At 44.8% G+C, this 24,867-nt stretch overlaps 1 protein-coding gene across 1 annotated transcript in view; it reads left to right on the top strand.

The window, feature by feature from the left end:
- ACOXL (acyl-CoA oxidase like) overlaps positions 1-24,867 on the top strand; it is a 395,512-nt gene that overhangs the window by 37,254 nt on the left and 333,391 nt on the right. The window contains exon 3 of the mRNA XM_053588707.1: positions 12,949-13,032. Coding sequence (XP_053444682.1) covers positions 12,949-13,032 — 84 coding nt within the window. The remainder of the gene's footprint in view (positions 1-12,948; positions 13,033-24,867) is intronic.

Below are 24,867 nucleotides of genomic sequence, written 5' to 3'. Positions count from 1 at the left end.
TGGCAGAAATAGAAAAGCCCATCCTAAAATAGTGGCAGGGCTGGCACCTCACATATGTGATTAATGATCTCTGACAAGGGTGCCAAGACCATTCAGTGAGGAAAGAGGAGTCTTGTCAACAAACAGTGGTGAGACAACTGGACATCTACGTGCAGAAGAGTGAAGCTGGAACCTTACCTTACACCATGTGCAAAAATTAACTCAAAATGGATTAAAGACCTATTTAGAGCTGACACTACTAAATAAATAGAAGAACACATGAAGGAAAGGCTTCACAATATCAGATCTGGCAAAACTTAGATAGAACACACAAAGAATAGGCTTTTGAAAACATTTTTAGTAAAAATTTGTCTACAAATAGATTAGATTACATCAAAATTAAAAACTTTTATACCTCAAAAGACACAATCAATGGAGTGGAAAGGCAACACATGGCATGGAAGAAAATATTTTCAAACGTTATATCTGATGAGGGATTGTATCCAGAAGTTAGAAAGAACTCCTGCCACTCAATACAACAACAAAAACAAACAACTAGATTAAAAAATGGTCAAAGGACTTGAAGAGACATTTCTTCATAGAGATGGCCAATAAACACATGGGGAGATGCTCAACATCACTAATCATTGTTTTGATTAGAAATTTTAGGGGAAATTGTAAGTAGGGAAATGAGAATCAAAACCATGATGAGACACCACTTCGCACCCGTTAGGATTGCTATTATAAAAATAAAACCCAGGAACAAACAAGTGTTGGGGAGTAGGTGGAGAAACCGGAAGCCTTGTGCGCTGCTGATGTGGAGGTGGGAATGTGAACTGGTGCAGCCACCGTGAAGGCAGTGTGGCATTTCCTTAAAACATTGAACATACAATTACCACATGATCCAGAAATTGTACTGCTTAGAATTTCAAAGAAGGTGAAAGCAGGGATCCGAACAGATATTTTCACATCCCTGTTAATAACAGCATCATTCACAATAACCAAAACATGGAAACAACCTAAGTATCTATTGACAGATGAATGGACAAACAAAATGTGGTCTGTACATATAATGAATATTATTTACCTTTAAAAAGGGAGGAAATGTTGAGACATGATGCAACGTGGATGAACCTTGAGGACATTATGCTGAGTGAAACAACCTGGTAACAAGGAGACCAAGACTGTCTGACTCTATGTACATAGAGTGAGGTATCAACAGTAGTTAAATTCATAGAGACAGAAAAGAGAACTGTGGTTTCCAGGGTCTGGGCAGAGGGGAAATGGAGAATTGTTGTTTAACAGGTGCAGATTTTCACAGTGGCAAGATGTGAACATCCTGGGAATGGGTGGTGGACATAGTTGCATAACACTGGGAATGTACTTAGGGCACAGAACTGTACACTAAAAATAGCTGAAATAGTAAATTTTATGTTATGTGTATGTTAAAATTAAAAAATAAGCATGTAAAAGTGCTAGGGAGAGTTGGGGGGTGGCACTGGGGGAGTGAGCGAGGTAAAGGTTGGGGTGGCACCTGGGGAGTGAGCGAGGTAAAGGTTGGGTGACACTGGGGGAGTGAGCGAGGTAAAGGTTGGGGTGGCACCGGGGGAGTGAGCGAGGTAAAGGTTGGATGACACTGGGGGAGTGAGCGAGGTAAAGGTTGGGGTGGCACCTGGGGAGTGAGCGAGGTAAAGGTTGGGTGACACTGGGGGAGTGAGCGAGGTAAAGGTTGGGGTGGCACCGGGGGAGTGAGCGAGGTAAAGGTTGGATGACACTGGGGGAGTGAGCGAGGTAAAGGTTGGGGTGGCACCGGTGGAGTGAGCGAGGTAAAGGTTGGGTGACACTGGGGGGAGTGAGCGAGGTAAAGGTTGTGGTGGCACCTGGGGAGTGAGTGAGGTAAAGGTTGTGGTGGCACCTGGGGAGTGAGCGAGGTAAAGGTTGTGGTGGCACCTGGGGAGTGAGCGAGGTAAAGGTTGGGGTGGCACCTGGGGAGTGAGCGAGGTAAAGGTTGGGGTGGCACCAGGGGAGTGAGCGAGGTAAAGGTTGTGGTGGCACCTGGGGAGTGAGCGAGGTAAAGGTTGGGGTGGCACCTGGGGAGTGAGCAAGGTAAAGGTTGTGGTGGCACCTGGGGAGTGAGCAAGGTAAAGGTTGTGGTGGCACCTGGGGAGTGAGCGAGGTAAAGGTTGGGGTGGCACCTGGGGAGTGAGCGAGGTAAAGGTTGGGTGACACTGGGGGGAGTGAGCGAGGTAAAGGTTGGGGTGGCACCTGGGGAGTGAGCGAGGTAAAGGTTGTGGTGGCACCGGGGGAGTGAGCGAGGTAAAGGTTGTGGTGGCACCTGGGGAGTGAGAGAGGTAAAGGTTGGGGTGGCACCGGGGGAGTGAGCGAGGTAAAGGTTGGGTGACACCGGGGGAGTGAGCGAGGTAAAGGTTGGGGTGGCACCGGGGGAGTGAGCGAGGTAAAGGTTGTGGTGGCACCTGGGGAGTGAGCAAAGTAAAGGTTGGGGTGGCTCCTGGGGAGTGAGCGAGGTAAAGGTTGGGTGACACTGGGGGAGTGAGCGAGGTAAAGGTTGTGGTGGCACCTGGGGAGTGAGCGAGGTAAAGGTTGTGGTGGCACCTGGGGAGTGAGCGAGGTAAAGGTTGGGGTGGCACCTGGGGAGTGAGCGAGGTAAAGGTTGGGTGACACTGGGGGAGTGAGCGAGGTAAAGGTTGTGGTGGCACCTGGGGAGTGAGCGAGGTAAAGGTTGGGGTGGCACCTGGGGAGTGAGCGAGGTAAAGGTTGGGGTGGCACTGGGGGAGTGAGCGAGGTAAAGGTTGTGGTGGCACCTGGGGAGTGAGTGAGGTAAAGGTTGGGGTGGCACTGGGGGAGTGAGTGAGGTAAAGATTGGGTGACACTGGGGGAGTGAGCGAGGTAAAGGTTGTGGTGGCACCTGGGGAGTGAGCGAGGTAAAGGTTGGGGTGGCACCGGGCGAGTGAGCGAGGTAAAGGTTGTGGTGGCACCGGGCGAGTGAGCGAGGTAAAGGTTGTGGTGGCACCTGGGGAGTGAGCGAGGTAAAGGTTGGGGTGGCACCTGGGGAGTGAGCGCGGTAAAGGTTGGGTGACACTGGGGGAGTGAGAGGTAAAGGTTGTGGTGGCACCTGGGGAGTGAGCGAGGTAAAGGTTGGGGTGGCACCTGTGGAGTGAGCGAGGTAAAGGTTGGGTGACACTGGGGGGAGTGAGCGAGGTAAAGGTTGTGGTGGCATCTGGGGAGTGAGCGAGGTAAAGGTTGGGGTGGCACCTGGGGAGTGAGCGAGGTAATGGTTGGGTGGCACTGGGGGAGTGAGCGAGGTAAAGGTTGGGCTACACTGGGGGAGTGAGCGAGGTAAAGGTTGTGGTGGCACCTGGGGAGTGAGCGAGGTAAAGGTTGGGGTGGCACTGGGGGAGTGAGCGAGGTAAAGGTTGGGTGACACTGGGGGAGTGAGCGAGGTAAAGGTTGTGGTGGCACCTGGGGAGTGAGTGAGGTAAAGGTTGTGGTGGCACCTGGGGAGTGAGCGAGGTAAAGGTTGTGGTGGCACCTGGGGAGTGAGCGAGGTAAAGGTTGGGGTGGCACCGGGGGAGTGAGCGAGGTAAAGGTTGTGGTGGCACCTGGGGAGTGAGCGAGGTTAAGGTTGTGGTGGCACCTGGGGAGTGAGCGAGGTAAAGGTTGGGGTGGCACCTGGGGAGTGAGCGAGGTAAAGGTTGGGTGACACTGGGGGAGTGAGCGAGGTAAAGGTTGTGGTGGCACCTGGGGAGTGAGCGAGGTAAATGTTGGGGTGGCACTGGGGGAGTGAGTGAGGTAAAGATTGGGTGACACTGGGGGAGTGAGCGAGGTAAAGGTTGGGGTGGCACCTGGGGAGTGAGCGCGGTAAAGGTTGGGTGACACAGGGGGAGTGAGCGAGGTAAAGGTTGTGGTGGCACCTGGGGAGTGAGCGAGGTAAAGGTTGGGGTGGCACCTGGGGAGTGAGCGAGGTAAAGGTTGGGTGACACTGGAGGGAGTGAGCGAGGTAAAGGTTGTGGTGGCACCTGGGGAGTGAGCGAGGTAAAGGTTGGGGTGGCACCTGGGGAGTGAGCGAGGTAATGGTTGGGTGGCACTGGGGGAGTGAGCGAGGTAAAGGTTGGGCTACACTGGGGGAGTGAGCGAGGTAAAGGTTGTGGTGGCACCTGGGGAGTGAGCGAGGTAAAGGTTGGGGTGGCACTGGGGGAGTGAGCGAGGTAAAGGTTGTGGTGGCACCTGGGGAGTGAGCAAGGTAAAGGTTGGGTGACACTGGGGGAGTGAGCGAGGTAAAGGTTGGGGTGGCACCGGGGGAGTGAGCGAGGTAAAGGTTGTGGTGGCACCTGGGGAGTGAGCGAGGTAAAGGTTGGGGTGGCACCTGGGGAGTGAGAGAGGTAAAGGTTGGGGTGGCACCTGGGGAGTGAGCTTGTTAAAGGTTGTAGTGGCACCGGGGGTGTGAGCGAGGTAAAGGTTGTGGTGGCACCTGGGGAGTGAGCGAGGTAAAGGTTGGGGTGGCACCTGGGGAGTGAGCAAGGTAAAGGTTGGGGTGGCACCTGGGGAGTGAGCGAGGTAAAGGTTGGTGTGGCACCTGGGGAGTGAGCGAGGTAAAGGTTGGGGTGGCACCGGGGGAGTGAGCGAGGTAAAGGTTGGGGTGGCACCGGGGGAGTGAGCGAGGTAAAGGTTGGGGTGACACCGGGGGAGTGAGCGAGGTAAAGGTTGGGGTGGCACCTGGGGAGTGAGCGAGGTAAAGGTTGGGGTGGCACCTGGGGAGTGAGCGAGGTAAAGGTTGGGGTGGCACCGGGGGAGTGAGCGAGGTAAAGGTTGGGGTGGCACCGGGGGAGTGAGCGAGGTAAAGGTTGGGGTGGCACCGGGGGAGTGAGCGAGGTAAAGGTTGGGGTGACACCGGGGGAGTGAGCGAGGTAAAGGTTGGGGTGGCACCTGGGGAGTGAGCGAGGTAAAGGTTGTGGTGGCACCGGGGGAGTGAGCGAGGTAAAGGTTGGGGTGGCACCGGGGGAGTGAGCGAGGTAAAGGTTGGGGTGTCGCCGGGGGAGTGAGCGAGGTAAAGGTTGGGGTGGCACCGGGGGAGTGAGCGAGGTAAAGGTTGGGGTGGCACCGGGGGAGTGAGCGAGGTAAAGGTTGGGGTGGCACCGGGGGAGTGAGCGAGGTAAAGGTTGGGGTGGCACCGGGGGAGTGAGCGAGGTAAAGGTTAGGGTGGCACCGGGGGAGTGAGCAAGGTAAAGGTTGGGGTGACACCGGGGGAGTGAACGAGGTAAAGGTTGGGTGGCACTGGGGGAGTGAGCGAGGTAAAGGTTGGGGTGGCCCCGGGGAGTGAGCGAGGTAAAGGTTGGTGTGGCACCGGGGGTGTGAGCGAGGTAAAGGTTGGTGTGGCACCGGGTGTGTGAGCGAGGTAAAGGTTGGGGTGGCACCGGGGGAGTGAGCCAGGTAAAGGTTGGGGTGACACCGGGGGAGTGAGCGAGATAAAGGTTGGGAAACAGCATCCAGGAAGAGGGAACAGTAGTCAGCAGGGCCTGAGTGCAGAGAGTCCTGGGCTTGTTAATGGCACAAGAGCAGTGTGGTAGAGTTAGAGTGAGTGAGGACAGTTGGTTGAGGAGGGTGGCTCACTGAATCCTTTGGACAGGATAGCAGGGGAGGCCTCTGGAGGCACTGAAGACCTCGAGTGGCTGGACTAGTGAGGGTAAGATGTGATTGGCAGGGCTACAGGCAGGGGGTGAGTGAGAAGACGGAGCTGTCACCAGGAGAGAAGCAATGCTACTGGGAACCAGGGTAGCAACAATCAGTGTGATGAGAAGTGTCGGGATTAGAGATTCTACTGAAGGAAGAGCACCAGACAAATACTGATAAATAGAGAGAGAAGAATGAAAGGACCATTCTATGATTTTGATCTGAACAACTAGGAGGATGGGGCCACCAACTACTGGGGTTTAGAGCCCAGAGGAGTTGTGAGATTAAGTCAGGAGTTGGTCTTGGTATGTGATTAGGAGTTTGAGATGATTGGCAGAAAGAAATGGGAAAGGCACCAGCATAGAGATGAATTTAGAGCCATGAAGCTACATGGATCTCCAAGGCATGAGTGTTGACAGAAAGGAATATTGACAGAAAGGAGAAGGGCCCAGAATGGGGCCTGGAGGGCAGATGGGAAGGACCCAAGGGGAGGCAGGGGAGGAGCAGAAGAGGGCTGCCAAGCAGTTTGTGTGCATTATCCCAATAAATTCTCATGGCAAATATGTGAAGTACATATGACCCCTGTTCTACAGGTCAGGAGACAAAAATGTAGAGAGAAAAGGTAACTTGTCCAAAGTTAAATGGTGAAAAGAGCAGAGGCAGGATTCAAACTGGGCCTGGTGAATTGCACAGCCATGCATGGTGAAAGTCCACCCCATTATCAAAGTCCACATAATCTTTCTGTTATGGTGGGAGAAGAACAGAGGCCCAAGAGATTGAATATAATTCAGAGGCCCAAGAGATTGAATCTGTAACTCAGGATGAGTAGGAGACAGCCTGTCTTCCGAGTGTCCACTGTCTGGTGGGCCAGCAGGCAGTGTGAGCAGGTTGCCGGGCAGTGGCTCAGAGCTGGGCACTCACAAAGGTGCCCCCCTGGGCAGGCCAGGGTTGACACTGACCACCGAGGCTGCATAGAGCCACCATGACTTAGAATGTGTGTGTGGGACCGAGGGAGCCTGTCTGAATGACAGTGCCTGGGCACAGGCCAGATGTTAGGTTGTTTAGGCAGCATTGGGTGCAAGTTCAGCAAAGTGCTGACCAAATGCTCAGTGGTGTTATTGTTCAATCAGCCAGTTTTCAAGTAGCTATATGGTATGTTCACCTCTCACAAGGTAGAATCATGGGAACAATATTTACTCATGAACAAAATCTTAGAAGCAACCATTAATTTCCACTAAAATGAATGTAAACTACTGCACTTTCTCCTATCAGGAATGTGAGTACATGTATCAAACTAGTAGTGTCCATAAGATACAATCATTATTACTTGCTCCCAACAGTGACCAATTTTGTGATTACACTAGTCATCAGAAAAATTTCCAAAGGAATCTGAGAGGAGGCAGGTGCTGCAAAGACAAGTGGTATTAAATTTGAGGCAAGAATTTGGAAGTCCTACACTGCCGCGATCCTGCGATACTGTTGTTATGAGAAGAGAAGAGTCCTTAGAGCCACGGGAAAGTCACCTCTCATCATTGCTGTACTAGGCTTCCCTGGAGTCAAAGCCCTTTGGGAAGAACAGAAGTTCAAGGCTGCAGCCTTTTCTTGCGGGACTCTGAGTGCTCTGTGCTGGCAGCCTGCTGTGTGGACCCAGGACTCAGCAAGGAGTAAGATGGAGCACGCATGGAGGCCATAATGAGAGGGTTAGATTTTCTTGCAAGGGTAACTGGTGTCATTGGAGGTTTTCATCATGGAGGCGGGGAGGAGGGAGATATGACAGAATGCTTATTTATATTTATTGATTTATTTTTGAAACCCATCAATGGACACATATGTTTATTTAAAAAATTTTTTGACCCTTAAAGATGCTTATTTTTAAAATGTTATAGTGCCTTGATTGAAATTTATAAGTTGATCCAAAACATATGTGTTCTGACAATTAAGTTTAAGAACTCATTCTAGAAAAAGTGCTACACACCTCATTGCTGAATGTCACTATGGTCACCTTTGACATACGCCCCTTGGAGAAGCTATGGGTTACTACCTAATCCACTCCTCAGAGCAATTTTGGAACTCTTTTTTTCTGGAATGGCCTTCAGAGCTGTTGCCGTCCAAAAGTCTGATAATTGAGTTCACAAACTCATCCTAGAAAAAAATGCTCTATCCCTCATTGCTGAATATCACTGTGGTCACCTTTGAAGTTTTCCCCTTGGCCATCTGGTGCAGTATGATGATATTCAGCACCGAGGGATGTGGTGCTTTTTCTAGAATGAGTTTGTGAATTTAATTGTCAGACCTCTGTACAGTGACAGCACTGAAGGCCATTCCAGAAAAAGAGTTCCAAAATTGTCAGACCTCATATATGAACATGCAAAGAACTTAGAAAAGTTAAAACAATTTTTAAAAAGGACCAAGTTGGAAGACTCTCACTGCATTATTTCAAAATTTATTATAAAGCTACTGAACATTATGTGGTATCGGCATAAGGAAAGACAAATAAATCAATGGGACAGAATGGAGAGCACTGAAAGAAACAAACCCACATACATATGACCAATTTGATTTTTTAGACAATGTTGCCAAGACAATTTAATTGGAAAAGAAATGTCTTTGGAACAAATGACGCTGGAACAGCTAGATAAACATATAGGAAAAAAGTTAACCTTGATTCCTACCTCACCCTAGCCACAAAAATAATTTGAGGTATATTATACACCTAAACATAGACTCTAAAATTACAAAGTTTGTAGAATGACAGAGAATTTCCTTTACATTTTAGACTAGGTGGAGGTTTCTTAGAGAGGACCCCCAAATCGCTGAATGTGAAAAAGAAAGAATACTGCTAAATTGGTCTTCATTAAAATTAAAAATCACTGTTCACCAAAAGACATCATTAAGAAAACAAAAATGCAATTCAAAAACTAAGAAAAAATATCTGCAATGCATATATCTGACAAAAACTTGTGTCCAGACACAAAAGATTTGTATTCAGACTTTATGTATAAAGAATTTCTAGAACTCAAATGATAAAAAGACAACTTTTTTTTTTAAATGGGGAAAATATTTTAATAGACACAAATGACCAATAATCATATGAAAATATGTTTTTCATCTTTAGTCATCTGAGAAAGACATCTTTCAACCATAATGAGAAACCATTATGTTCTGGAAAAGTCTGGCAGTGCTGGCGAGGATGTGGAGAAACCAAAACTCTGATACATCACTGGTAGGAGCGTGAAATGGTACAACTATTTTCTAAAACTGCCCTTTTCTTACAAAACTACACCTCTGCATTAACCCTCCAAGTTGGCATTTCTGAGGATTTACAGAAGAGAAATGGACTTGTGTCCACAAAAAGATTTGTACGCAAAAGCTTATATCAACTTTGTTCATAATAGTCACAAATTAGAAACAAGGCAAATATTTCACAATAAGAGATTAGACAAATTATGGAATATTTTTAGATGGAAACAACTCATAAGAAAATGAACTATGAATATACACAATAACACGGATGCCATATTTGTGTGACAGAAGACAGACCCCAAAAAGCATATTCTGTGTCCTTCTACTGTGTACGTTCAAGAACAGGCAAATCTAGTGGATGGTGGTAAAGAGGGAACAGAGGTTGCCGGTGAGTGGGGACTCACTGCACAGGGGCATCAGGATCTCACTGTGGGGACTGGAATGCTCTGTGCTCCTGACTCGTGTGATGATTATGTGGGTAGGTAATTGACCAGAACTCATGCACTTAAGCTCTGTGCTTTTCACTTGATGTAAAATTTTCTTTAATACTAAAGTAATACTTTACTTAATAATAAGCAATAAAAATCTCATAATGCCTGAAGTTTGGGGCAGGGTGGACAAAGGAGGCCAAGTTTGGGGCAGGGTGGACAAAGGGGGGACTGTTATAATAGTTCAGGCATGAGAGAGTGGTGGGGAGATGTACCAAGTGGCCAGACTTGGGGCTTTCTGGAGAGAAGGTTGAGGCTGGTTAGCCCAGTAGGCAAGAGAGTCTTGCTTACAGCTCTAGACAACTGAGTCTTTGAAACCCATTTATTTGTGTGTTTTACTCTAACCCTTTTTTTCTAAAATAATTTGAAGCTAATTAGAACAAAGGACATGTATTCAATAAGGCTGAGAAGATATAACTAAAAATTGAAACCAGCTGAAAGAAGAAAGCAAGTATGTAAGTTTGGGGACTGCTATTATAAGACAGAGATCAGAACCTCTTTCTGCCCAGGCCCCTTGGCTGGAAACCTGACCTGGGCTGCTGATGGGTTGCCAAAGAGGCCATGCGGGTCTTTTAACATCAGAGGAAAGGCAGCTCAGACAACGCACACCCAACCAGGTCTGAATCATGTCGGTTTTACGTATTAGAGGAAGTATATATGTCTTTGAGAGACTCTTTGAGCTTATGAAACAAAAAATATACATTTGACAGGATTTGTAACATAATAGTACATCACAAAGTCTGCTACATCAAATGTTTTGCAAAGAAAAAGGAATATTTTAGGAAAATACCTCTGAGGCTGAATTTATTAAGTGGAAATGAAAATTTCATGGGCTGTAATTTTGCATAAACTATCAACTTGGGTATATTATCCATGTGTTTATGGGATTTACCTTCTGATGTGGAGATTGAGTTTGGTTTGAACATATCACATGTACATGGAGGCAGCTATTGATATGTGCAGTAGCGGAAATACTGGAAAATGTATGCAGCAAAACACATATTGATTACCGATTGATCATTATCAGTACAATTCAGTTAGTGCTGCCCATTCAATAAAAGGAGAAACATTCTTTAAGAACAATGAACTAATCAGAAATGTAAGAAGAAATGAAGAAAAGAGAGAATTTCTGTGTGAAGCAGATGTTAAAAATATACACCAATAAGGCCGTCATTCACATGAAGCCTCATCTCAGTTCTGGAACTTTGGTATGGCCTCTAGAAATGGACCAGTCCAAATGCACGGTTAAGTCAACATCAGAGAGTTAATGGCTCACACTCCTACAGACTTTCCCATCATGCCTAATAGCAAAGGTTACTGTCTCATGCAGAGACAGGGGAAAGGAAGTAATCGTCATAAACAATTTATAATTCTCCAAGATGGCTAAGTTTGGGGTTGATTTTTCAACAAATGTGCTTGCAATTTATTTCAAATGGTTGAGTAAAAGTGACTGCAGTTGGATACCCCTAATGACAAAGTCATACTCCTGCATTGACAATATATGTGAAGAGAAAGAAATATGAAGAAAACTGTGAACAGTTGGAAATGTTGAGGGATAAACTTACTCCTGATGGTTTAGTTTTGGTTAAAGCAGAGCAGGTGGATTCAGGCAAGGAAGGGTTTGTTGTGATGATTCCACATAGGGCGCCTGTCAGGAAGATGCCCTGGGGCACCATGACAGGTTGATGTCAGGTGGTTTCTGAGGACAAGGCTGGTGGTACAGAATAGGGGTGGATCAGTGATGCGGGCTGGGGCACTAGAGTCCCTGAGTGCCCTACAGCAGTGAGGGGCAGTGGCAGGATGTCCAAACAAAACTTGGAAGATCTGGTTTCTGATCCTTGCTCTGTCACTTACCATGTGACTCTGGATAAGTCAGTAGACCTCTTTGAGGCTGTTACGTGAGGTCGGCCCTTCCTGTGGTGTTCAGCCTCAGGAGTGTTGCTGTGAGAATTTGGGCACTTGGGCCCTCCACAAATGTCTGTGAAGATCTTCTATAGTTGTTTTTTTATTATTTGCTGCTAACTAACTCTCCAGTGTGCGCTGGGGCTGGAGTCATGCAGTGGTTCATACTCAAGCCTGAGATATTTTAGGAAATAATCAATACAAGATGCATTGGGTTGGAGCCATGATAAGAGTCATAAATCTTGACAGCCTGCTGTTTGATAAAATTAATAACATTTGAGAGAAACATTGTAAAACCCTACAGGAGGGGAAAATACAGAGTATGTTTGGGCAGAGAGCTTAAGCCAATGTGGAAACAGAGTCATCCAAGGAAGGTTGGTGATTGTCCTGTAGCTGGTGGGGCAGTGTACACACACACAGACACTTGCACACACCTGCACAAACAATGTACACACATGCACACGCACAGATGTATGTGTACACACAAATTTACACGAACACACGCACACATACACACATACGCACACACACACACAGGTAACAAGCACAATTTTTGTTGGCTGGGGCACGGAGCCAGGTGCAAAACTGTTTTTGTTTTTTTTTTTTCTTTTTTTTTTACAGAATCAGTATAAAATAGCAGTTGATTTCTCCATAATTATCAGAATTATTTATATTTGAGGTCTTGGCTAAGAGAGGCTGAAAGCAACAAAAGGTCTTGGACTATTGGCTCAGAAATCATCCTAGGAAGCCTGCCCTGTTGATATCTGTCATGCTTAGCTCTTATGAGATGACCTGATCCTTTAAATAAAAATTATCTCTCCTTTTTTTTTTTTTTACTCAAAAAAAAAAAAAAAAAAGAAGAGACTGGCAAATGAGGACAATTAGCATCAATTCCAACAACGGACAATTGCACTTTGCCCATTCAAGGGTCCACCATCTTCTAAGGAAATGCCTCTGCTTCTGAATTTTTGAAATGAAACAGGGACAGTACCTTTCCCTCCTCGTTGATGGAGTAGAGTGTGCTCCTATAGTGTGGGGATTTGTTGCTGTTGTGTTCAGTCAATAGGAAGCAGGGACTGCAGTCTCGTGGTTTTTAAAACATCAAAGACTTGAGATGGTCTATGGTTAGAAAAGAAAATGAAGAATATTGCTTTTCCTGCGACCAGAGTGTCCCCAGAGCTCCCCAATCCTCTGGCTCACATTAGGATGTTGCCAGAGCTTGAGCTGTTCTTGTTGGTCGGGATGTCAGTGCAGAGAGGGTGGGGCGGTGGTAACCGATGGAGGATTGGAGCAGAGCCGTGAGGGTGCAGGGCTGCAGAGGGAACAACGGGGAGTTGGAGGGGACAAACTGGCTGAAGGCAAAGCAGGGCCTGGACAGTTTGCCTTGACCTCCATGTGGGTGCAGTTGACTTTTGATTGCAGAAAAGTCTTTAAACACTGGGTGTGTGGTCAGAGACCAGAAGACCACATTTCAAAAAAGATGAAAATGTTTACTATAGTAGAGGGATGCGATTACTTTTTAATGTGAAAATTGCTTTCATTGTGCTTTTTATTATAAAAATGAATATGCATTTATTATAAAAACCGTGAATTTAAAGGGTCAGAAAACCACAAGGAAACCTTGACAATGGATCTGTCACGTTTTCAGGCAGAGAAAACAAAGAATTTTGTCGGTCGGAGCCTCGTCATCGGAGAAGTCCTCTCCATGGCGGACATGGCTACAGGAGTGAAGGTGAGAGGCGCTGGGCAGCCGGCTGTCGTGACCTTGTGCTTGTTATGGTTAGCAGGGAGTGAAATCTCTGACCCTGGCAGCTCTCTGTCTATTTTCTGGAATAGATTTAGGTAAAAAGGTACATCTCACAATTCGTCCCTCTGCCTTCCCCTTTAACCAGTATATCCAATTCTGTTTTTGTTTTGTCTTTGCTTTTCTTTTTTGTATAGTGTTACTACATTTGTACCAATCAATTATTTTCATTTATCTTAATGTTATAAAAACAGTATCCTTATCATTGGTGATTTATTTCCTTCGCTTAAATATGATTGTTAAGATTGATCCATATTGTTGCAAGTCTCCGTATTTGTTAACTAATTTTTTTAAAAAAATTTTATTTTGAAATAATTTTTGCAAAAGTCAAGAAAATAATGCACAGAGGCAAGTGACCTCTGCCCATCCTCCCCTTGTAGTGACATCTTCTTCATGTGCAGGGTGGTGCCATATAAAACCAGGACATTGACATTAGCGAAGTACTGTCAAGTTGGACGTGGATCCTACTCACACCCCCTGGCTTTTACGTGCACGTAGTTCGTTCTCTGTCTGTGTGTTTGTAGTTCTGTGCAGCCTGACCCCATATATAACTACCACAATGAGGATGTAGAACGGTCCCACTATCAAAAAGAAGCTTCATGGTGCTACCTAGTCCTGTTTAGTGGTATCCAGCCCACCTCACCCCGTCCTTTGGCAACCATTATTCTGTTCTCCAACTCTATGGTTTTGTCCATTTTGGAATGACGTCGAAATGGAAGTTCATTCATTTTCACCACTGTCTAACCCACAGCTTTTATCCGTCCACTTTCTCACGTTCTTTCCAGGTCTTTGCTAATGTGAAAGGTGTTGCTATGAATACTTTTGTTGTGTGGTGTTGAAGATGGGTAAGAGCTTCTCTGAGGTGTTCAACTAGAAATATAATTGCTAGTTATAGGATAAAGAAAGCCTAACTTTAAAAGGTAGTGTCAGTCTATCCTCCAAAGTCATTAGTTGCATTCACAGTCTCATCAGCGGCATGTACTCGTGTGGACCCACATCCTTTCTCACACTTGGAATTCTTAGACTTTTCTACTTTTGTCAAGGGAATGGGTATGAAATGGCATCCCACTGTGGTCTCATTTTGCGTGTTCCAGATCTTGAAGGTTAGTGGACAGAATAGCTCAGGTAGGCATAACTGTCACAGTGCCTCTTGGAGCCCTGAGCCTCCCAACAGAGGGTCATTTCTATGGCCTTGTATATGCTCTCCTTCCCCTCCCTGGCTACCACTAGGTCTCAAATAATTCTATATATTCAAACACTCAGTCTTGATGTCCCCAAAGGGGAGAAATTATAGTTAGGACATGAAGACAGAAAGACCAGATGGAAAGCCGGGTCATTGGCAATTATTTGTTTGTTGTAGATGTTTTCTGTGGGTAGGAATGAAAGACAAAGAAATCAGGGAATAGCGTCCTGTGGTGAGGGCATCCACCATCAGGTCCTTCCAGGGAGATGGGCCTCCCTGAGATTTCAGATAGACAGACACTCTTCTCTGTAGCTGTAGCTTTTAGGGTGAAGAACAGTCAGCTGAACTGCAGTAAGTAGATCCTGGTCCAGACTTGTGATCTGCAATTTGTCCTTTTACCCTGTCTCCTCCTGCCCCCCAATGCCACCTGCTTTCTCTTTGGCAAGGTTGTCACCATGGGGACATCTGCAAAGGTGGTGGCAGGGCCTGAGCAGGGCGTCTTCTCTGGTCTCCAGGGTCTTGCCCTGAGGCTGGTACACGAGTGCCAGGGAAAGTTTGAGAGGATGAGGGAGAGGTAGCCTGTGGTTTAAAGCAGACTTACGAAGCATTTCAACCAACTGCAATGTGTGCATCTAATTTAGATCCTGACTCAAACAACAAACTGTAAAGAAAAATTATATGTCAGTTGGGGAAATCTGAACATTGGATGTTTGATAATATTAGAGAATATTGTATTTTGTAGGTAGGATAATGGTTTTAGTTATGTTTTAAAAACAAGTCTTTATCTTTTATAGATGTGTAGGAAATATTTAGGGAGGACATGGTGTGATGTCTGGGATGAACACCAAGATGATCCAGGGTATAAGAAGGGAAAGTGTGTGTGGGGGGTTGGAGGGAGATGAAGCAAAGTGGACCATGAGTTGCGCATCCTTCAGTTCATTGTACTCTTCTGTTTCATTTAAAATTTCACATGGTAAGTTTTTTTTGAAAAGGTTTTACTCCTGAGTATTCTAGAAGGAAAATGGAATAGAAATAGTTCTTTTAAAATAGTTCCTTTATCATGTCACTCTGTTGCTTAAAACCTTCCCGTTACACTTTAGGAAAACCCTCCAATCCTTGACATGGCTCATGGCTCCGTGCAGGGCGTGGCCCTGGTCACCTCTCCAGATGTGTGCTGCTGCTCTTTCCTCTTCTCCCTAGGCCTCCTTCTGGTTCTTTTGCCCACTTTTGGACCACTCTTGCCCCCCACTCTACACTGACCATTACCCTCCTTCATCTGGCTGATACCTGTTCATGGTTCAGGTCCCAGTTGAAATGTCCTTCCGTCAGGGAAGCTCCTCCTAAACTTGCCATTTCAATCCCATCTGCTTAATGGCACCTGTCTTTGTTCCTTGTAGTTTTTCTTTTTCTTTTTTTTTTTTTTAATTTTTTTTTTTTTTTTTGTAGAGACAGAGTCTCACTGTACCGCCCTCGGGTAGAGTGCCGTGGCGTCACACGGCTCACAGCAACCTCTAACTCTTGGGCTTACGCGATTCTCTTGCCTCAGCCTCCCGAGCAGCTGGGACTACAGGCGCCCGCCACCAAGCCCCGCTATTTTTTGGTTGCAGTTTGGCCGGGGCCGGGTTTAAACCCGCCACCCTCGGCATATGGGGCTGGCGCCCTACTCACTGAGCCACAGGCGCCGCCCTCTTTTTTTTTATTAAATCATAGCTTAATCGTACATTAATGCAATCATGGGGCACCATACACTGGTTTTATAGACCATTTGACACATTTTCATCATACTGGTTAACATGGCATTTTCTTAGTTATTGTGTTAAGACATTTACATTCTACATTTACTAAGTTTCACATATACCCTTGTAAGATGCACCGCAGGTGTAATCCCACCAATCACCCTCCCTCCGCCCATCCTCCCTGCTCCCTCCTTTCCCTTTCCTCCTTCCCCCTATTTTTGGGTTATAACTGGGTTATAGCCTTTATGTGAAAGCCATAAATTAGTTTCATAGTAGGGCTGAGTACATTGGATACTTTTTCTTCCATTCTTCAGATACTTTACTAAGAAGAATATGTTCCAGCTCCATCCATGTAAACATGAAAGAGGCAAAGTCTCCATCTTTCTTTGAGGCTGCATAATATTCCATGGTGTACATATACCACAGTTTATTAATCCATTCGTGTTTTCATCAAAGCATGTACCCATTTTGAATCTAAGTAGCATTTATTCATCTGATTACTTTATGTCTCTTACCACCACTAGAGGGCAAACTCCTTGAACATTATCATTCCTACCTTCTTGGTACAGAGTGTCAACATGTGAGTATTAAATAAATACGTAGAACTGAAACAATATGACAATTGTTTCAACAATTTCTCAAAAGGCTAAACATAGAATTACATTATGACCTGGCAGTCCATTAACTAGATGTATACCCTATAGAATTGAAAGCAGGGGCTCAAGCAGATACTTGTATGCAAAGGTTCACTGTGGCATTATTCACAATATCTAAGGTGGAAACAAATCAAGTGTCCATCAATAGATGAATAGATAAACAAAATGTGGTGTATACACACGATGGAATACTATCCAACCACATAAAGGAATAAAGTTCTGACACATGCTACAATGTTGACAAACCTTGAAAACATTATGCTAAATAAAATAAGCCAGATACGAAAGGACAAATATTATATGAATCTACTTACATGAAACATCTAGAATAAGCAAATTTATAGAGACAGGAGGTAGATTGGAGGTTCCTGGAGCCTAGGGGGAGGGAAGAATCTGAAGTTATTGCTTAATCTGTAAAGAGTTTCTGTCCAGGATGATGCAAAAGTTTTGGAAATAGTGGTGATGGTTGCATAACATTGTGAATAAATGCCACTGAATTTTACACTCAAAGATGGCTAAAAGGGCAAACCTTATGCTATTTATATATTTTACTGCAATAAAAATAAGAATTAAAACATTATTGTTAACTCTGTTAGCTTTCCCACATATTGGTCATTGTGGGAGATTTTCCCCCACTATTTTTCCTGAACTTGGAAATCCTAGGCAGTTAGAGGCACCTGTAGATTGAGTCCCTGTATCTGGCCAGCAGCGCCATGGTTATCTTTTCTGTTGGTGGTGGAGGGAGATGTCCAGGAGGGCATGTGGTGTGCTGGGAATAGTTCCTGTGAGCTCTGAGTTGGTCGGGGGCTCCCAGATCCCACTGCTAGCCCAAGAGCAGCTGGTGGTTTCTGCCTTCTGCAGGAGCTGGCTGTCAACTGGAGGAGGGGATGTCAGCAGCAATGTGTCAAAGTCAACTGTGCCCCACAAGTCCAGTCCCCTTTTATCTCTCCCTCCAGGTCTGTGTTTGTACAGGGGCTTTGCATTTTCCTGAGTGCTTTGGACTCACATAGCCAAGTGCTGGCAGGGCTGGGGACTGGCTCTGGGCACAGCTTACAGTGGCAGGGGTGGGCATACCAGGGAGGTGCCAGAAGAAAAAGACTGTCTTTCTTTGAGTCCCCACTCTAGCTTGGGAGCAAGCCCAGGTCTTCTGCCAGAAATGTGGATGCAATCTGGAAGGACTCTAAGGCTGAAAAAAAAAATCACAATTTGCTTCCTTTTCTCCTTCCTTGCAGCTGCTCTCTTTTTCTTCATTTGAATCATCTTGCTATCTGTCTTAGCCTGCTTGGGTTGCTGTAACAAAATACCACAAACTGGTTGGCTTAAACAACAGAAATTTATTTCCCCACATTTCTGGAGGCTGGGAAGTCTAAGATCAGGGTGTCAGCATGGTCAGGTTCTGTTGAGGGTTCTTTTCCTGGCTTGCATATGGCTGCCTTCTTGCTGACTTCTCATTATGGAGAGGTGGTAGTCTCTCTGCCTCATCTTTTTTTTTTTTTTTTTATTAAATCATAACTGTATATAATGATATGATTATGGGGCATCATACACTCACTTCATAAACCATTTGACACATTTTTATCACAGTGGTTAACATAGCCTTTCCGGCGTTATCTCAGTTACTGTGCCAAAACATTTACATTCTACATTTACCAAGTTTCGCAAATACCCCTGTAATAGGCACCACAGGTGTGATCCCACCGATTCCCCTCCCTCTACCCACCCCCCCCCTTTCCCACTTCCCCCTATTGTTAAGTTGTAGCTGGGTTATAGCTTTCATGTGAGAGTCCCAAATTAGTTTCATAGTAGGGCTGTGTACATTGGGTATTTTTTCTTCCATTCTTGGGATACTTTACTAAGAAGGATATGTTCCAGCTCCATCCGTGTAAACATGAAAGAGGTGAAGTCTCCATCTTTCTTTAAGGCTGCATAGTATTCCATGGTATACATATACCACAATTTATTAATCCATTCGTGGATCGATGGGCACTTGGGCTTTTTCCATGACTTAGCTACTATGAATTGGGCTGCAATAAACATTCTGGTACAAATATCTTTATTATGTTGTGATTTTTGGTCTTCTGGGTATATGCCCAGCAGAGGAATTACAGGATTGAATGGCAGATCTATTTTTAGATCTCTGAGTGTTCTCCATATATCTTTCCAAAAGGAATGTATTAATTTGCATTCCCACCAGCAGTGCAGAAGTGTTCCCTTTTTTCCGCATCCACGCCAACATCTCTGGTCTTGAGATTTTGTGATATAGGCTAGTCTCATTGGAGTTAGATGATATCTCAAAGTAGTTTTGATTTGCATTTCTCTGATGATTAAAGATGATGAGCATTTTTTCATATGTCTGAAGGCCGTGCGCCTGTCTTCTTCAGAGAAGTTTCTCTTCAAATCCCTTGCCCAGCCTGCGATGGGATCCCTTGTTTTTTTCTTGCTGATGCTTTTGAGTTCTCTGTGGATTCTGGTTATTAAACCTTTGTCAGAGATATACCCTGCAAATATCTTCTCCCATTCTGAGGGCTGTCTGCTTGCTCTGCTTACTGTGTTCTTAGCTGTGCAGAAGCTTTTTAGTTTGATCAAGTCCCAGTAGTGTATTTTTGAAGCTGCTTCAATTGCCTGGGGGGTTCTCCTCATGAAATACTCACCCAGACCAATTTCTTCAAGGGTTTTCCCTGCATTCTCCTCTAGTATTTTTATAGTTTCATGTCTTAAGTTTAAATCTTTAATCCAATGAGAGTCTATCTTAGTTAATGGTGAAAGGTGTGGGTCCAATTTCAGTCTTCTGCAGGTTGCCAGCCAGTTCACCCAGCACCATTTGTTAAATAGGGAATCTTTTCCCCACTGAATGTTTTTAATTGGCTTGTCAAAAATCAAATAGCGGTAAGTAGCTGGATTCATCTCTTGGTTCTCTATTCTGTTCCAGATATCTACTTCTCTGTTTTTGTGCCAATACCATGCTGTTTTGATCACTATCGATTTGTAGTAAAGTCTGAGGCCTGGTAGTGTGATTCCTCCTGTTTTGTTTTTATTTCTGAGTAACGTCTTGGCTATTCGAGGTTTTTTCTGATTCCATATACAACGAAGTATTGTTTTTTCAAGATCTTTAAAATATGACAGTGGAGCTTTAATAGGGAGTGCGTTGAAATTATATATTGCTTTGGGTAGTATGGACATTTTGATAATGTTGATTCTTCCCAGCCATGAGCATGGTATGTTTTTCCATTTGTTAACATTTTCAGCTATTTCTTTTCTTAGAGTTTCATAGTTCTCTTTATAGAGATCTTTCACGTCTTTTGTTAGGTAAATTCCCAAATATTTCATCTTCTTTGGCACTCCTGTGAATGGGATAGAGTCCTTAACTGCTTTTTCAATTTGACTGTTGTTGGTGTATATAAAGGCTACCGATTTATGAATGTTGATTTTGTAACCTGAGACGCTGCTATATTCCTTGATCACTTCTAGGAGTTTTGTAGTAGAGTCCCTAGTGTTTTCCAGATACACAATCATATCATCTGCCAAGAGCGAGAGTTTGATCTCTTCTGACCCTATATGGATACCCTTGATCGCCTTTTCTTCCCTAATTGCGGTGGCTAAAACTTCCATTACAATGTTGAAAAGCAATGGAGACAATGGGCAGCCTTGTCTGGTTCCTGATCTGAGTGGAAATGATTCCAATTTAACTCCATTCAATATGATATTGGCTGTGGGTTTGTTGTAGATGGCCTCTATCAGTTTAAGAAAAGTCCCTTCTAGACCAATTTTCTTGAGTGTTCTGATCATGAAGGGATGCTGGATATTATCAAAAGCTTTTTCTGCATCAATTGAGAGAATCGTATGGTCTTTCTTTTTTAATTTGTTTATGTGCTGAATTACATTTATAGATTTACGTATATTGAACCAGCCTTGAGACCCTGGGATAAAACCAACTTGGTCATGATGTATAATTTGTTTGATGTGTTGCTGGATTCTGTTTGTTAGGATCTTGTTGAATATTTTTGCATCTATATTCATTAGTGATATTGGTCTATAATTTTCTTTTCTTGTTGGGTCTTTTCCTGGTTTGGGGATCAGGGTGATGTTTGCTTCATAGAACGTGTTGGGTAGTCTTCCTTCTTTTTCTACCTTTTGGAACAGGTTGAGTAATATAGGTACTAATTCCTCTTTAAAGGTTTGGTAGAATTCTGACGTGAAACCATCTGGTCCCGGGCTTTTCTTTTTAGGGAGGTTTTGTATAGTTAATGCTATTTCTGAACTTGATATGGGTCTGTTCAACATTTCCACTTGATTCTGGTTAAGTCTTGGAAGGTGGCGTGCTTCCAAGTATAGGTCTATTTCCTTCAGATTTTCATATTTCTGAGAATAAAGTTTCTTGTAATATTCATTAAGGATTTTTTGGATTTCTGATGAGTCTGTGGTTATTTCATCTTTGTTGTTTCTGATTGATGATATTAGAGATTTTACTCTTTTTTTCCTGATTAGGTTGGCCAGAGGTTTATCTATTTTATTGACCTTTTCAAAAAACCAGCTTTTTGATTTATTGATCTGTTGTATTATTCTTTTGTTTTCAATTTCATTTAATTCTGCTCTAATTTTGGTTATTTCTTTTCTTCTACTGGGTTTGGGGTTGGAATGTTCTTCCTTTTCCAGTTGCGTGAGATGTCCCATTAAGTTGTTAACTTCCTCTCTTTCCGTTCTCTTGAGGAAGGCTTGCAGTGCTATAAATTTCCCTCTTAGAACTGCCTTTGCAGTGTCCCAGAGGTTCTGATAGTTTGTGTCTTCATTGTCGTTTTGTTCCAAAAAATTGGTGATTTCTTTCTTAATCTCATCTCTGACCCAGCTATCATTCAGCATAAGGTTATTTAACTTCCATGTTTTTGTATGGGTATGCAGATTCCTGTTGTTACTCAATTCAAGTTTTATTCCACGATGGTCTGAGAAGATGCATGGAATAATTTCTATTCCTTTAAATTTACTGAGGTTAGACTTGTGACCTAAAATGTGATCAATTTTGGAGTAAGTTCCGTGGGCTGATGAGAAGTATGTGTATTCAGTTTTGTTGGGATGAAATGTTCTGTAGATGTCTGCTAAATCTAAATATTGGATGGTTAGGTTTAAATCTAAGATTTCTTTGCTCAGCTTCTTTCTGGAGGATCGATCCAACACTGCCAAGGGAGTGTTGAAATCTCCAACGATTATGGAGCTGGAGGAAATCAAGTTACTCATGTCTGTTAGAGTTTCTCTTATAAATTGAGGTGCATTCTGGTTGGGTGCATAGATGTTAATAATTGAGATCTCGTCATATTGAGTATTACCCTTAACAAATATGAAGTGACCATTCTTGTCCTTCCTTACTTTTGATGGTTTAAAGCCTACTGTATCTGCAAATAAAATTGCAACACCTGCTTTTTTCTGATTACCATTTGCCTGAAATATGGATGACCATCCTTTCACCCTGAGTCTGTATTTGTCTTTTAATTTGAGATGTGACTCTTGTATGCAACAAATATCTGGCTTGAGTTTTTGTATCCAGTCAGCTAACCTATGCCTCTTTAGAGGACAGTTTAAGCCATTCACATTGATGGAGAGTATTGATAAGTCTGTGGGATTTTGGGTATTGAGTTTTTCAAAGGTCCAGTGGACATTTTTAATCCTTTCGCCAGTGTGGAAGTTGGAGTTTGATCCGAAGTTTCTGAGTGAGTTTACTTTTGTGGTATAGGATTGGGTTGGTCATTGTGGAGGATAGGTCTGAGAACATCCTGAAGAGCTGGTTTACTTATGGCAAATTTTTTCAACATATGAATGTCATTGAAGTATTTAATTTCTCCATCATAGATGAAACTCAGTTTAGCTGGATACAAGATCCTGGGTTGAAAGTTTTTTTGCTTTAGGAGATTAAAAGTTGATGACCAGCCTCTTCTTGCTTGAAAAGTTTCAGCAGAGAGATCTGCAGTTATTCTAATATTCTTACCTTTGTACATTATAGTTTTCTTTCGCCGGGCTGCTTTGAGAATCTTCTCTTTCATGTTAACTTTAGTGAAGCTAATTATGATATGTCTGGGAGATGGCTTATTGGGGTTGAATCGTGCTGGGGTTCTGAAGCTGTCTGCTATCTGAATTTCAGATTCTCTAGGCATGTCTGGAAAATTTTCTTTCATAATTTCATGTAGAAGGGCCTCTGGGCCCTTGGCAGCCACTTCATCGTTCTCCGAAATTCCTATAACCCTTATGTTGTTTTTTTTCGAATTATCTGAGAGTTCTCTGAGTGAGTGATCCGTTTTTGCTCTCCATTTCTCTTCCTCTTTGAGAGATTGGGAGTGTTCAAAGACTTTATCTTCAATGTCAGAAATCCTTTCTTCTGCTTGCTCCATTCTGTTACTGAGGGATTCTACTGTATTTTTCATATCTTTGAGGGCTGTAAGTTCTTGTTTCAGTGTGTCTAAGTCTTTGGTGGTTTTGTCTTTAAATTCGTTAAATTCTTGAGACAATTTTTGAATTTCTCCTCGAATTCCTAATTCCATTTTATTAATCTTGTCTGCAAACCAAATTCTGAATTCGACATCTGACATCTCAGCCAGTTGTTTATGAATGGGATCTTCAATCCCATCTGCCGTATCTTTTCTTGGGGGGGTTGATCTATTCTGGTTATTCATGTTACCAGAGTTTTTCTGCTGATTCCGCCCCATGGTTTACTCCCTTTGGTTTTTCCCCTGGGGTTTTATCGAGGGCCCGTACAGTGATGTGGCCTGAGAAACTGGGGCCCTGTCTGGTGTGGTGGAGCAAAGTGGTTCTGTCTTGTTTTCAGCTGGTTTCTGTTCGATCCTATTACAACTTCTACTCTGGCTTGAAGTCTCAGCTGTGTGGAAAAATCAGCAATTAAGTCACCCCGCCTGCCCACCTCTGGCCCCAGTTGGAAAAGGAGAATCAAACCTTCCTACAATCGTACACCCAGGGCACCGCCTGAAAAGTCCTCAGTCTATTAGCCCAGTTCAAAAGGTCCGAATCAACTGTCTCAATCGGCACTTGTCTCAGGTTGAAAGGTTCAAGAGGTCTCTGGGAACTGGATCACAGGGGCCTGGTGACTCCTCTGACACAGCTCACCCCAGTGCAGCGTGGAGTCAGGAGGAGCCACCCAGCAAACAGAGCAGTCTGGGAAGGTTGACGTCTCCTTCCCCACTTTGCCCCTCCGTCGGACCTAGTCACTGGTATCTCTGCAGATGGCTAACCCAGTTGCCTGCAGTGAACAGACACTCCAGGGGTTTGCACCTGCCTGAATCGCAAGGAAGTCTGCCAGGCCCCCGCAGACTGCCGCTATCTAGCAGGAGGAGATGGGGCCTGACATCTTTGAGTGTTTGATGCAGGTGATGGGAAGGAGGTGTTCACTCAGGCTTAGCCCCGTCCCTGATGGATGCTGCTAACAGAACAGAACAGAACAGACAACTTTGTGAGGTCTGTCTCTGTTCCTGTCGTCGCCTACAGAAGACGGGCTGTTTTGAGTTCAAACGTCTTTGCTGCTGGAGAATTGCATCTGAACACCTCTCTGGGTCGGCCCCGCCCTGGAAGCTTCCCGGGTTTGTGAGCCGTGTCAGGAAATCCCCCGCTCACCGGTGGCCTCCTCTGGTTGCCCAGGGAGACAGGGGGTGTGGCCTCAGAATATCCAGAAGTGAGCGTTCTGCCGTTAAATAAAAAACGGCTGTTGATCTACCTCCAGGGAACTGCTGCTCTGGTGTGGGCACTCAGGCGACCCTTTTCTCCTCTGTCCCGTGCCCCAGAGTCAGCACTGAGCGGCCGCAGTTTGTGCTGGGTCCACACCCCTTAAGAGATCCCCCAAGAATCAGAACTCTTGGGGGATGGGCCCCCAGACCCCGATTGGGAGTGGGGGGGGGGGAGCTAGAGTTTCATTCAGTTTTACGCAATACTACGGGGGGAGGGCTCCTGCACTGCACCGCAGGGAAGTGCCGCCAAGGCTTGATTTCCCCTCAGCAGAGTGCCCTCTCCTCGCTCACGTATCCCAGAGTCAGCGCTGACCTGACGCAGCTCAGGCACTGTGCATTCCCCTCGAGAAATCACCCAAGGAGCCGAACTCCTGGGGGATAGGCCCTCAGACCCCGAGTGAGAGTAGGGGTTCTCAGCTCTCAGTGGGGAGGCCAGAGTCTTATTCAGTCTTGGGCCCCGTATGCCCGGG

This window comes from Nycticebus coucang, chromosome 4 (assembly GCF_027406575.1).
Source record: "Nycticebus coucang isolate mNycCou1 chromosome 4, mNycCou1.pri, whole genome shotgun sequence".
Classification (NCBI taxonomy): Eukaryota; Metazoa; Chordata; class Mammalia; order Primates; family Lorisidae; genus Nycticebus; species Nycticebus coucang.
Note: the sequence above shows the minus strand (reverse complement) of the source record. Positions and strands in the feature narration are given on the sequence as shown.